The sequence below is a fragment of the Molothrus aeneus genome, chromosome 3, assembly GCF_037042795.1.
Source record: "Molothrus aeneus isolate 106 chromosome 3, BPBGC_Maene_1.0, whole genome shotgun sequence".
Taxonomy (NCBI): domain Eukaryota; kingdom Metazoa; phylum Chordata; class Aves; order Passeriformes; family Icteridae; genus Molothrus; species Molothrus aeneus.
The window spans coordinates 91,673,840-91,688,926 of NC_089648.1; the positions used below are offsets into that span (position 1 = coordinate 91,673,840).

General features: G+C 39.1%; 1 protein-coding gene across 1 annotated transcript in view; it reads right to left on the minus strand.

Moving 5' to 3' along the window:
* BCKDHB (branched chain keto acid dehydrogenase E1 subunit beta) overlaps positions 1 to 14,529 on the minus strand; it is a 110,814-nt gene extending 96,285 nt beyond the window's left edge. Inside the window, exons 1-3 of the mRNA XM_066545897.1 lie at positions 14,401 to 14,529; positions 11,853 to 11,930; positions 9,224 to 9,292 (exon numbers count right to left, since the gene is read on the minus strand). Of these exons, the coding sequence (XP_066401994.1) occupies positions 9,224 to 9,292; positions 11,853 to 11,916 (133 nt within the window). The 5' untranslated portion in view covers positions 11,917 to 11,930; positions 14,401 to 14,529. The remainder of the gene's footprint in view (positions 1 to 9,223; positions 9,293 to 11,852; positions 11,931 to 14,400) is intronic.
* Between the last annotated feature and the right edge of the window lie 558 nt (positions 14,530 to 15,087).

Here is a 15,087-nt window from a genome sequence, read left to right on the forward strand (position 1 = left end):
CCTCACCAGAATTTCTTTTTACTTTTCTAAGGGACTCTTGGAGGAAGAGAAGGTGAAAGAGTAGTCGTGATCTAATGAGCCCTTGGAAGGAAAACACATCATCTTGAGTAAGAGAATGACTTGTTGAGAACACTTTGAGCTGGAACTGCTAGTTTAAACATCCATGCAGGCTGCCCACTCCACACTGAAATCCTCCTCATCATCTGGCTCATACATCCAGTTGCAGCCTAAACAAAAAAAAGAGCAATGCCTAACTAGACAAAGCATTCAAATATTCCTCCAGCTATGATTAATAACATTCCTTTGTCAACTACAAAAAACTTTTGCTGCATGAGAAGCACACTTGCAGAAAAGCATAACTGACATACAGTTTGACATGAGGAGATATGCCAGACGACCGAGTGCTTACTTGCAAAAATATGCCCCAAAATTGACATCTACCAAATACTTATATGTGGGTATAAGCAGAGGACAACACACCAGCTTAAATTACAAGGCTTAGATCAGTTCCATGCATTTTCACATCATCTGCAACATGACATGACAGAGATCCAACAGGAAACACAGAACAGTTGTCAAGGCTAAGTTTTGCAACCTGTCAATGAAAATTCTGCTGTAATAAGCTGTGCACACCATCTGGATGACAAATCAAGAAGTAGGCAAAAATGTCAAACAATACCAGTTACCCTCTCTCACATTTCTCAGTATCAGTAGTGTAGATGTATTTTATAGTAAATGTGAAAGCATGCTGGATCTACCTGGAATTGTGAAGCAAGTATTCTCAAGAGCAAGGATTTCATGCTGCTGTAGAAGTACTCAGGAGCAAAGAGCTCAATGACCAGAAACCTGCAGTAATGAAAACCATCTTACAAATCTCACTGGTAACCATGCCTGTCCCTTTATACTGCAAAGCATGTGCAAGGGAAAAATTAATAAAGTAGTCTGTATTTGGTGCTTCCATCTAAGTGTGAAAACCCTGTGCCAGGTTTTGAGAATTTAATGCTTCTGCAAATTAAAAAGAAAAGAGATCTTTTTATAATAAAAGACTAGCATGTTATATTAACCTGGTCACTAGAAGATGGCTCTAAATCAAGTCAAAATAAGATGAACCTCCACCTCAAAGTGCTTCTGCTGCAAATCTGGTTAAACAATTCCCAAACTTGGATACTAGTCTTGATTTCTTTCCACCCTTCTAGGCTTCAAGCAAATTACTTCCAAGAAAACTCTTGAGTTTTATTCCCTGTAAAAAAGCCTGCAGAACCTTCTTAAGTTGAAATTACCACCCTCTTACCACCAAACTCAGAGTAGAAAAAACAGCAGACATATTGAATTAACCCCAGCTGATGAGTGGGATAAATAAACATACAGATAAACAGAGGGAATCACAGGACTAACCAACGAAATTGAGAATCACTTCATTCCACCTAAGGACATAAAGAGAGATGTCAAAAAGAAGGTACACAAAATGTACCTTGCGACCTCATATTAATACAGACTGCAAGACTAGTTGTGTTTATCAATTCCATCTTGGGTCTTTAATATACATAAAGTTTCATCCTCCTCGACCTGATATTATCAAAATACTGTTTTTACATGATTCACTGCAAGTATTTTCTGAAGTGGAAAATTCCATTTTTATGAAGCTTAGCAGCACATACTTTTTTGCCCAGCAATGTATCTTGAAATATCTTAAAAATGTGAGAACAGCTTTCTCTTTTTCACTGAGTATCACGTTCTATATTAAAAAATATATTCCTTATCTTTCCTTCAAACAGTTTTACAACATAGGAAAAGAAACATAAGTATTAGCAAGCCCCAAATAAATAAAATACAGTTTTCACAGCGGGCACACTATCAGAACAATTAAAAAGGAAATAAAAACAAAACTAAAAAGCTATTTAACTCTGACAGTGACTGATTTATATTATTATCCCACAGAGAAAAAACATGTAGAAAGGACACACTATATTTTACCAAGTTTTTACATTTTACCAAGTTTTCAAATAACTTTCCTTCTAACTGTAAATTTCAAAAAAGAATTGGCTATTTAAGATGAAAATGAACAAAATGTACTATTGTGTAATGAGTCCGGAACACGTTCTCCAGATGTTACTGTTCAAAGACATTTATATAAATCAGAACAAATCCAGGTCTTGCCAAACTGTTCTGGAAGAACCAGGCAAGCAATCTGCAGGATTCTTCACTTAAATCTATGCAAAAAGAAATGAGGATAACCAAACCCCAGGCTATTTACGTTTTACTCAATCTACAAACAAGTAGTCATTTTGAACTCTGAATGAAATGTTCCACCCTTAGCTTACATCCATGATGTCAAAAATTCTGAACTCCTTCCTTCTACCACATGCAATGTTTTAGAAGGAGCAGGACCTATGCCAAAGAAGAACCATGTTTCTCTAGCAAGCTTGCAGTCTGCTTTTAAGCATCGAGATAACATTTTTCTATCTGCTTAGAGAGTAAAGCCCTAACACTTATGCTACTTTAGGCTGAGTTTTTCCTCTTCCTCATACTAGCCTATGGTTATGTTCTAAAAGAATGTAAAAGACACCATGATTACTGATTCAAAATTCCACATAAAAACCACAGAGTGTCTTCCCACCTGCTGAATTAAGACCCAACTACTAGTAGCTTTTGGGAGGCAGAACACACTGCCTTAATATATTGCATTACAGCCCATCCAAATTGTGTTCTTGTACTTCTTACCTTTGCACTGTAACATTTGGGACCACAAAAACAACCACAACAACCCAGAATCTCCATTAACAGATATGTGCTATCTTACCAGTCACGTTAAACATAGTCTACACAATAAAAGATGTCTTGAAATCACTACCAAAAATATATACAATATAAACATTTTAAAGTATTTTATGTATTTTGGAGGCAAACTATCAGAATTGTTTTAAAAACAACCCCATACTATATATAGTTCTATTAGCTCAGCTTCAAAAGATTCTCCCATCATTTCATGCTACTAAAAGCCATCAGGACATTAAGCAGTTTTTGCAAGCACATCCAAACTTCAGCCAACAACCTTCACCAAATACCATAACAACACGGGGACAACTCTATCTTCTCACCCATAGGTTTCACTTAAAACACAGAACTTGCTTTCAGGAGTTTTCCACAGCTAAAGCTCACAGAATAATATTGTGCTCAAGTAAATACTTATCTTCAAAGAATGACTACTATTTTTTTAGAAAAGCTGGTGTCCTTTGGGCATGGCTAGGTACAGCCATCTTCTGGCCAAATAAACAAAGACTCATGAATTAGTTTACTGGACTATAAATAAACTATTCATTTACTGAGAATGAAGTGTTCCCTGAAAACTCACACAGGTGTTTACACCTAAGACACAAGATCTACAGAATAACAACCAGGGATTACAGTGGATCAGGTGTTGTAAATAAACATTATTGCTCAAGACAAGCTAGCATTATCATGGGATGTAAGAACAGAGAGCTGTAAGCAACCAGGTTTTACTCAGTAAAACACACGAGTAAAGCATCCAGTTTTGGATGCCCTATATCCTCCAGCTGCAGCAACCAGAGTTCAGAGAAATTGATCAATAAAGAAAAGCTTCAAATCATAACAATAATCCTGCACTGGGACCATATGTGTAGGAAAGCCAGAGAAACTTCACCACTGAAGGCTAAAACCAGCCTTTGCCAGTTGATCTATCCCAAAACATACCCTGTGCTTCAGAAAGAAAATTTTGTAAGGAAGACAGAAAGAAAAGAAAAACAAATATGGAAGTGATAAATAAAATCATTTTTAAAGAATCCAGCTGATTGCTAATGTGGCTAGGTCATCCTGACATAAGGATACTATTTTCTTTCACAGCTACAACTGTGGTTTCATATGTGTAGTTCAGTCACTTGCTTTTTGCTGAGTTTGAAACTTGCCACAGGGGAAATTTCTGATTCAACTCTCCCTCTTCTCACAGGATTCAATACAAGTGTTACCTCTTCTCCTGATGTTCCTTTTTTGCCTGTAATTTATCAATTTGCAAGCAAATATCCTGAACTCACTTAATAGACAGAAATTAGTGTTTACAATCTGCTCCCAATCTATTTCACACTTTTTTAAAAATATGGTTTGGAAGAAAATAATCCTAGCAACTATATTTACACTCCTAGCTGCATCAAAATAATAACAATAATAACAAAGCACAGGAAGGATTATATATAAAACAATCCTATAAGCTTGAAAATATTAGGGAAAAAAGAGAACTAAATTTCAAGTTACTTGTGCATTCCCCTTCCACTCTACATAAAACCATAAAATGAGTAAGGAGAAAAAAAAAAAATGAAGCTGCTTATTACACATTTACTACTATATGCATGTATTAATGTCTCTAGCCATGTGTGTACCTCAGTATTACCTAAAAGGAAATGATCTGAGATTGATTTTGTTTTATCCCACATACATACAGGAGTGACACACAGTTGTTCTTACAGAGTTTCATTTTATCAAGCATCCACCCAGCAAAAAATCAATTAGTGGCTGCACAGCAGTAGATTAGAAAAAGAACTTGGGGACTAAATCAAGCCACAAACTGACAGCCAACACTGCATCGCTAATAAAGGCAGCAAACATCCCTCTAGAACATTTCAGCAATGTTACACAGAAACCTTGGGAAAAGCACTTTGTTCTAACTGACTGTGTTTGAGGGTATCACAAGCTGCTGGGGGAGCAGTAGATCTCTGTGTGCACTGAGACACAAAAAGAGGAGAACAGCAATAACAGAGACCAAACAGAATAGATAAAAAATAAAAAGCCATGAGTCAAAAACTCTAATCAGTGATGGGACATTAATTCAGAAAGGAAGAACCCTATCTTCCTCTTATTCACTCTGCGATCACACAGAGGATTCCAAACAGTGACACATTAACCACATGAGCAAAAGACAAATTCCTTCCAAAATATTTCAAAAGAACAACTGCTGCTGTATCTTCACAAAGATCAGCTTTGGCATCTCAGTCAACTCTTTGTGAAGTAAGTTCAGAACTCCTGAGGGACAGCATTAGGCCAAGTCTCTTACAGCCTGAGCAAGCATTTGCTTCTGGTAGGAGATACCACAGTGACATCCTCTTGGAACTGAGAGAATCTTTGAAACAAAAACTCCCATTCAATGTATTCACATTCTTACCTGTATTTGCAAATAGTTGCAAGGGAATTAAAATGGCATTATTCAGGAATTCCCTACTGAAAAGTAAAACACTCATTTACACTACTCTTTCAGTCAAAAATAATTTTCAATAGCTCAAAAACTTGGAAAACAATCTATTCAGGCCTGTAAATACTGGAAATCTAACTTATACAGTCACCTAGACTTCCTTGATGGCAAACAGAAGGACATTCCATGACAAGGAATTGAAGGTTGCTGCACAATAGGGAATTGAGCGGAATCTCAAAAAGTTTGCAAACTTCATCTGAAAAAGTGAACATATACACCAAAAAAAAGTCAGCTCCTACTCAAGCACTGCTATGGGGAAAGACCTGCCAAGCTCACCTTTCTTCTGTTGGACTTTGAGTTCTGAGCAAGGACTGATCCTATTCCACAATCTCAAAATACCAAGCTCTGAAACAGCCAGAAAGCTCCTGATCCTTACCCTCGCTAAGGACAATCTTTTGACATGGCAGCAAGTGCACATTAGAATCTCCCTTCAAGTGCAGACCAGAATTGTATGAAAGAAAAATCACCACAGAGGTCAAATCACCTGGGGCACTTACAGATATGGAAGCACTCAAGCTGTAGGTGTTTGGAGGATGGCAGAAAGAACAGTCAAGGAAAGTATAATATATATCTATATATATCTATATATATCTATATATATATCTACACTTCACTTCCCTGTTTATGTAATTTTCATTTTTTGGCCATAGCAGGATAGAGAGGTCTTCTTTTTGTTTTGAGTTACACAAAAAACACCTGCCTTAGCATTCTTCTGAGTTACATCATCTGTCAATCACTATTTCTGCTATTCTTATTTCTGTCTTCACTTCTGTCCAATTTCTCCATTTTTACCTTGTTTTTACCTCTGTTTTTTCCTCCCATTTCTTTATCTCCTATCATCTAATTCCTACCTGTGATCTCCTCTATATTTCTGTCATGTGGATGATACTGATCTTTACATGTTGCCGCTTTATGTCACACTTCAGGCAGAGCAAGAGAACACATACTCCCATTCCAAGATAGTTGTTTCAAATCCATTTGCAGACTCAAAAACAAATGGACAGCATTTTCTCTGAAGGATTGGCATAATAATGTACTTCCCTTTAAAAAAAAATTTTAAAATGTTTGCACACATTACCTAGGCTATTAAAACACAGTAGGCAGTTTACATCACACTGTTCTAAGGACAGGAAACACCTCCAGAGAGCAGGACTATGGAACAGCAGGCATTCCTTATTTTGATAAATATACTCTAAAGGTTAGAGGATGTAACTTCTGCAAAACAGTGACAATCAAAAACCTGTCAGAGGGTGATGGGGAAAAAGATAAAAAATAAAACATGAATATGCCTTCCAGGGTACCAGATCAGAGAGAGGGGACAAAGGAAAAAAACTGTACAACACTTATTTCCCTTATCTGAAAGGAGCACTCTGCATAAATATTCCAGAAAGTCTACTCATTTTCATTATACAGTGACAGATTTTTAAACATTCAACTCAATGCCAGAAAACTGGAATAATGTATTTTAGACCTTGACATAAGATGCATAGGAACAAACATACCATCTTTAGTCACACTATCATGAAAATTAAATTTCCACACACTGACTGACTTACATACAATTCCTTAATTAAATATTTTTAAACATAATTCCTGGTAGCACATTAAAAATTCATATGCTCAAAAGGTTACATTTATTTCCTTAAAAAGTCAATGAGCTTTCCTTCACTTACTAGTACAGGCCTCTGGCTATGTTTATACAATGTAACGCTCCACTGGAAAAAAAAAAATAAGCAGCTTTTATATTTTATGACCAATTTACTCTAAAAGCAAACTTTTTTTCTGTCTCGAGAGAGACTTCAGTAACATTCTGGGCACCAATCAACATCTCTATAATACTACTACTGATTATTAATATATTAAGTTCTTCCTACTATAGTATTAGACTATATTTAAATCTTGACCTCTGTAGAAGTGCTTTAAAATGAACTATCAGTTTTTATCAAAATAACAACTTACAGGCATAGACTGCCACCTAGTGATCTTAATTATCTACAAAGGAAAAGAAACAAAACAAATGAAACAAAAATCAGCTCCTCTTCCAGATAGAAGGAAAAAACCCCATTCATTCCTTCATATTTTATATCAACATATAGAAACAACCTCACATTATGTTACTTGCATCACCTACTATAATTTGACAGTAAATTCAGGAGGGGGATGGGGAAAGAGTCAGTAAGTGTATGTAATCTTCCTCATAAGATTCATCAGGTTGGTTGGTTGTCACTTCCATCTGCAATTCCTCCTTATTTTACAGGGAGTCTAGCCTTTTCATAATACAAGCATTCCATCAAGAACTTATTTAATCTCTAAGATTGCACTGATAGGCAATCTCCTATCCTGACAGACCTCCCGACAGACCACTCAAAACACTGTATTCTTTCAGTTTTTTGCACTTTCAGTCTTTTCTGTTTCTCCTCAGCATTGTAACTATGTTTTCAGTACATCCTCCAGTTCATCTTTGCCATTCCCTCTTCAGCCACTGCCTGTTTTCTACGGAATTTCACTATCAGTGAACAAAGAAGCTGAGTTACCTGTGTCCTCTTATCTGCCTTACAAAACTGAATTCCCATTATGTGAGTCCTAAATTCAGGACCTTATCTTCAGACTCTCTTCCTGTTCAAACTTGTAATTCCTCTTATTCACTCTGCAGAGGTTAGTACCCTTTTTGAGCAAATGGCAATACTAGTTTAATTAGTCCTTGTTCAATGTTCATGTAAGTACAATTGTAAGTTGTATAACTTACAATTATAAGATATATAAGTACAATATATAAGTACAATTCCCATGTTCCCTCTCACATTTTAAAGGAATTCTTCCCAAATATTCCTGAAGTCACATCATAGCTTTCTCAAAAATCTCATTAAAAATCATTGATATTATACCCATGAAATAAACCCGACCCTAGCTAGACTGCTAATGTGCTGTGACTGCTGCTTATCATGCTGATTAGCACAGTGTAAACAGTCCTTTTCACTCTCTCAACAGACCCCCTGTGCTCTGTCAGGGCTGTCACAGTCTTTGAATAGCACTGGCACATGGAATACGCTACCAATAAAATGTTACTACAAAGATTATTTAATCTCTTTTCTTCATGCCAATTTATATGTCTGTCTTACATCAAAAAAAACCATCAAATGACCCTCACAGCACCACCCTAACAATATAAAGTTTGTCCCCTCTGTCTTTTAAACTGGAGATGTTCACTAAAACCCAAGAGGGTTGCTTATGCAACCATCTGCTTCTTTTACTTACTTCCCAAATAACATCTGTTGCCTGTGTTTCCAGCAACTGGTTGCTGTCTCAGAGGCCTGGTTTTCATATGGAGTCTAGTACACACAGTCAATATCTAGGTACACACAGGCAATACAGTTACAGTACTATCTAGGGCAGTAAGTAAAGACAGGGCTAACAGAAGGTTGCATCAGCAACCCTCTAGAGAGCAAGAGAACATCTACATAGTAATTGAAGCACAGAAGCAAGGCAACAAAAACTTCTTAGAAACTTGTGCTTCTGAAACTTCTTAGAAATATAGTCTTCATCCTCTCTCTTTTTTGGTTTACTCAAAAAAAATGTGGATGTTTGTTCTCCAACATGGCTGTAACACATCTTAATTATTGTTAAATAGATTTAATCACTTGCTGCAAAAGGTCCAAGTCATCTCTGTACCTTGAAGAAAGTAAGCTGCTGAAACTAAATATGTTATAACCTCTTATTCTCTGTAATAGCCCAGAGGGGGAGCAGCAACTGCCAAATTAAAAGCTGTATCATGTTACTGTCTCCACAACCAGCTTCCAAGACCTGTAAAATGCTATACACTAATTAGCCGGCGTACATGAAACATTGATTTTACGGTTTTTTAGCATTCCAGTAACAAGATTTCTCACAGCAAAATGGGTAAAAAGAAAAAAGAGCAGTGATGTTAATATGAAACTGATGTCAGATTTATAAATTACATAAACTTACCATACTTGTCTCGCAAGCCAACTGTACATCTGAAGACTCCACCAAAGGCCACGTCTTCACCAAATACAACTGAAAATAATAACAGTAGGGGAGGCTAACATTACTCAAACACATCTTACTTTCAAAGGCTTTTATATGGGACACTAACAAAAGTAACTCCTAACACTTCATTTCACTTCAAGATTTATCTAGATCTAAGAATTTCTCATGCACAGCCTGACTATAACAAATGAAGAACCAAGGTTAATAAGGAATCAGAACACAGCTGTCTCTAAACAGAATTCATGAAAATTATTCTGTAAGGCTTTCATTAGCTATGTACTTTTTTGAAATATCCTATAGTAACACAATATCTGAAACTAAATGAGTAAAATTCCAAAAAGCAATTACACTCAGTCACAAATGAGTCATTGAAATTAAGCCCTCTGCTCCAACTGGTAACCATTTTCATTCTTCATCCACAGACTTCAATAAATATAATGTTTTGAAAACCATCAAATTGAAGTTTTTTTCAAAATATCAATCCAATATGAAATGTCAAGCCTTCTCCAAACATACTTGCCAGACCCCTGAAGAGTGACTTCAAAGGAACTCCTCTACAGAAAAGATGACTAATTAATAACTAGCACAGTTCTCAGTATTTAACAGTACTATTCTTCTAGTTAATAAAGTTTTATTACTAAAAGCATTTGCCTTTAAAACTTAGCTTCATATCAACTAATCTATTTGTGGGAGTTTTTTTCCTTGAATTTAGGGGATGGTTATGTCTAATTTTCTTAAAACAGTTTTGCTATCTGCTTCACAGAAACAACTATTGCCCATTTAAAATTCTTAAGCATGTAAAATGTGCAGCAATATCACCAATAGCTGTCTGCATGAACCAGGGTCAGCTCTGATCATTCCACAATTCTTCAATATTCTCCATATTCTAAAGGACCCAAAATAATAAGTTAACCTTCTTGCCTTTCAAATACTATTCTTAATTAAATAAAATAAATTTCTGATTGGAATCACTAAAAGGGATTAGCATACTTGTGCTAATCACATCAGTGACACCACTTAAAGAAAAATAAATTCTATAAAGACGTAAAATGAACACACTCATGGTGTGTATGATTGCACTATGTCCCTAAATCACTTCTCTAATTTTTAACAATAATTTGGGTGGGGTTTCATGTACTTAAAATCTTTGCAAGTCCTTTCTGTTACCATATGGCTCCTTACTTTTGAGCCAGCTGGCATCTACAAAAAATATTCCCATTTAATGCTGGTATCCACAAACTCAAATGGATTTACTCATTCAGTTCAGCCACTGAAATGTATTTTCTTGGAGACATTCTAATTCTCATCAACACAAGTATGAGGATTTCCACACTTAAACAGCAATTGCTCAATTCCCATACAACTGAAAACATATGAAGGACATGTTTTCCACTGTGAAAAGTCCTAATTAGTTCAGTAAGTGTGGTGATTCTGAGAACTCACATCTGGACTGGAGAACTCCAACATGGTCTTGCAAAGGGCTTTACAAAGACTAAGCCCTGCAAAGCTGAGGAGCAAGACTGGAACCTTAGAGCAACTGGTTCTCTAAAGGCTCAAGATTATATATGAGTCTAGGCTCCTGATGGACTTCACTCTACTTGCTTTTATACAGCTGATTCCACAGAAATGGTAATAAAATCTGTTCTTGGCCCTAATTTACCCTCAGTTGTCTAAATTTAATCTAATTGAGGAGCATACAGAACAGCTGAGATTGAGAGGGAATTTATACAGGCATAGTACTGCACACCACAGGGGATTTGTCCCAACAGATTAGACAATTGGTCAGAATTTAGGCTGAGCAGTGATTCAAGCAGTGACAAAAAGGGCTACTAACAAACTAAAAAGAAAACTCAAAATTACACAAGATGATGCAGCCTTAGCAGCTGTCCTCATGGCATGAAGCATCTCTTTCAGATATCTGGCCATCATCATGCCTTTGTTGGGACAACAGAAGCAAAAGACCTCCTGTTATATATAAGAATTAAAAGTGGAGTAAATAGTTTTGTGCAATAGTTTACAATAAGGCTTTTAAATCCTGCTATAACGAAGTAGCATCTTCCAAATCATGGGTTATCCAGACCACAAAAGCCTAGCAAATCTTACACTGCTTATGGACAACAATGAACAGAAAACAGTAAAGCTATAAATCAATTTTGGAGGGCAGGGAAGAAAGCAAAATGTACAGAGCGAGGAATATGTGGGCTCTTTAAAAATACCGGTTTTAGGAAACAGAAAGTTTAAGAAATGTAAAGTAATGTTTACATTTTTAAAACTCTGACTAGTGGGACTCAAGCTGCCCTCAAAGACAGTTATCATCAGTAATACTTTAAACATGGTAAATAATGTATCTTCTGTCCTCACTTTCAAGTGAAATATACAGAGCTAATACAGAAGATACAATTGCATTTTAGACCATATAATCCATTAGTAATCTGTTAATGCAACACATTTTTAAGATTTGAGATCAAAGTGTACTAATAACTTATTAAAAAACTTCACAGGCCATGAGAAATACAATATTATACATAGATAGGCAAACGAAAGCACAATTTATATAAAGCAAAATACACTAACAAGTATAAGGTACCTGCAGTTGGATCTTTGGCTAAAGCATTGTCCAAGGCACTTGTAATGGATTGGAAGAGATTCATCTTCTGAGTTTGCCCTGTGTGAAAGTGATCATTCCACAGTTTAATTTGGTTCAAAACACAAAGTACATTAGAAAACACTGGTGCAAACATGTCCGAAAACTTAACCATCAAAAACAAGATCCCTGTTAGGAATACCCAAGATTCATTTGTTGAATAAAATTAAATTATGGGATAGATAGGATTGAGCAGGGTATACTTGGCCTTCCAAGGACTGTAATTCCACTTCCAATTCTTTTTTCAAAAAACTGTGCTCTTGCCTGGAGCAGATGCAGCTTTGCAAAGCTCAAGCACTGGGAAGAATGTCTTCCTTCTCAAAGGAAGAAACCAAGGTATTATTGTTTTGAGGACTGGGATAACCCCCTTACTAAAATTCACTGAAGCTTACTTTATCATTCTTTAATCACATTTCTTTAAGCTCCAGCCTTTCCCATTTACAGACATCTATTATTATCAGAAATTTTCTAGACCACTGGCCTGCTCTCTGCACTGCAGTTAGTAAGTGTCTGAAGCTTCAAATCAACACTTCAAAGAAAGAAACTTGGTACTGAAGTAAAGCAAGCTGTTTAATTCAAACCAAGGCTACCAGAATGCCCTTCTTCATTCCAGCACTTTTGGGAAAAACAAGGAGACCTGAAAGCAAAGATGGAACCAAAACAGTAGCCTAGTCCTCACTACTGTGACCAATTCAGACTCTCCAAGCAAATAAAATAATTCTTAAAAGAAATCAAGTAAGTAAGAAATTGCTTGGCTGACATTTCATAGATCTTTAACTGGCAAAACCTCTGAAGTCATAACTAGAAGCCACAGTCCAGGAGAATTCTACCTACCAACACACACATTGTGTAAAATTAAAGAGATAAATAAGATTATTAGATGAAGATCCCACACAAACTAACAGGAGTTAGAATTCAGAAAGGTGAACTACATTCTTTTCCCAGTAGTTATAGTACCTCTCAACAAACATTCAGCTCCCCTTTCTTCTAAATCTTTAATTAATGTTAGTATTTTTTGCTAGACTCATGTCATGCCACACTTGAGTAGCTGCATAGTTGCAGTCCTACACATTCCTGTGCTTGGTAACTTCACTTATACTTTAGGTGGCCCTTTAAGGAGAGGAAAACGTGGAAAGGAAAATGTGGAAAAGAAAATGTTACGGGAACTCTTAAAGTTATACAAAAGCCCTAAGAAAATTTACAAATTCAAGAGAAGAAAAGCTCAGGAATGGCAGCTGCTTCTCTCTTTCCCTAGTTGTCCACATTAGTACTTAGGTGATCTTTCCTACAAGAAACCATCCTTCAGTATTTGATATAAATGGCTATTACTTAAGCTACTGTCAGAAACTCCTCACCATGACAGCTCTACCCTGCTTCTCTTGCTTATAACACAGGCCTTTGTATAAGGCCCACAGAGGAATGGGGGAACAAACTGTGCCTTTTAGATTTGAGCTGTGAAGTTGAAAAAGCAATAGCTCAACAATATCAGGATCAGCATTGCCATAATTTTATTTCACTTCCACTGCTTTTCACAGAATTTCAAAGTGTATTTTGACTCACAGGGAATTAGACTTCTACTAATTAATGGCAGTAACTGGCACACCACTCCAGAGCTTCTTTGCATGATCTCAAGCAGGGACCTGCCATACACAAGCTTCACCACGTGGCACTTTGGTCGCCTGTACATCTTTGTCACTAATAGAAACTCTGTTTCTGTTGGTCATGATCAAGATGCAACACCAAGGTACCCAACCAAGTAACAAGTTTTCTACAGGACAGTGAGGTTCATGTGACAGAAACAGCTGTTCTGCAGCTGGCAGGCTTCTTCCAGGAAAACTCAGCACTAGCCATTTCCAGGGATGCATCTCAGAAATAAAAGTCAAACGCTATGCACTGCTCATTCCCAAGTAATCTGTGTTTACTCTCAACCATGTGACCACGAGGATGACCTCGAACCTTTTGGCAGACAGCAGTCTTTATTCACCATAGGTTTATTATCGCACTCATGACCTAAGCATGCAATACAAAAACCAGGATAGATGTCAACTCACTAAGTTACTGCTAGAAGCTTTTGGTCTAGGACAGGGGCCGAGAATGGCCTTGCAGGTCTGAGCACACGATAGGCCCATCTAGGGCAGCTCCGGCTCCGACAGCCCGAACCATTTCGCCACCCCACTGTCGAGGGGGCCTGCCGGCCCCGCCAGCGGCCTACGGGCCCTTCCCACCCACAGCCCAGGATTTCTGGGACGACCCGCGGGTGGAAGTGCCGAGGACACAGCGGGGTCACGCGGCCGTGCGGATGCCCCCGCCGCCCGGGGCCCGACTGGCAGCGCCCCACGGGGCCCTGGGCAGATTCCGCCTCCCTCCCTCCCGTCCCGGACGGGGTTGTTGGCGGCCTCCACCAAGAAGGCGGGGGTGACAGGACGGACCCGGCGGCAGAGCGAGGTTGAGGCCGGCCTGCGGGGTGGACCCCGGCCAGCCGCGCTCTCACCGTACTCGCTGGGCGCCGGGTCCGGCTGGAAAGAGAAGTGCGCGGCGGTCCGGCGGGGCGCGCCTGGCAGCGGGGCCAGGCGGCCCCAGAACCCGGCGGGGAGCGCCGCGCGCAGCGCCCGCCCCGCCGCCGCCATCGCCGCGATGCCGGGCCCTCCGCCGGCAGCGCGTTCTAAAGAGGCGGGGTCCCGGGCCGGCCTCCCATTGGCCAGCGCCGCCGGGGCACAGACCAATCAGCGGCGGCTCCGCGGTGGGTGGAGGTGTGGGAGGGAGGGTGGTTTGCTGCGGGCCCGCGGGGGGCGCGGCCTGGGGGGCCGAGGGCGCGAGAACGAGCATGGGCACGCGCGCGGCGCGCGGCAGCCGTGAGGGCGGGAGCGCGCTGCTCCCATGTGCCCTCACAGTTACGGGGACAGGGACAGCTCCAAGGCACGGCCACAGCCATGAGCACAGGCACAGCCATGGCCGCAGTCATAGGCTCCGCCCCGGGAGGCCTCGCCTCGCTGCTGTCACAGTCGCAGCTGAAACCAAAGGCTTCACCTCTCCCCTTAAACTCTTCTCTTTTCTTCCGCTGCAGGAGTTGTCGTGTCACCACTCCAGAATCGACGAAGCGTAGACTGGTTTGGGTTGGGAGGGACTTTAGGGATGACCTGGTTCTAACAAACCTGCCAGCACCAGGGACGCCTTTCAC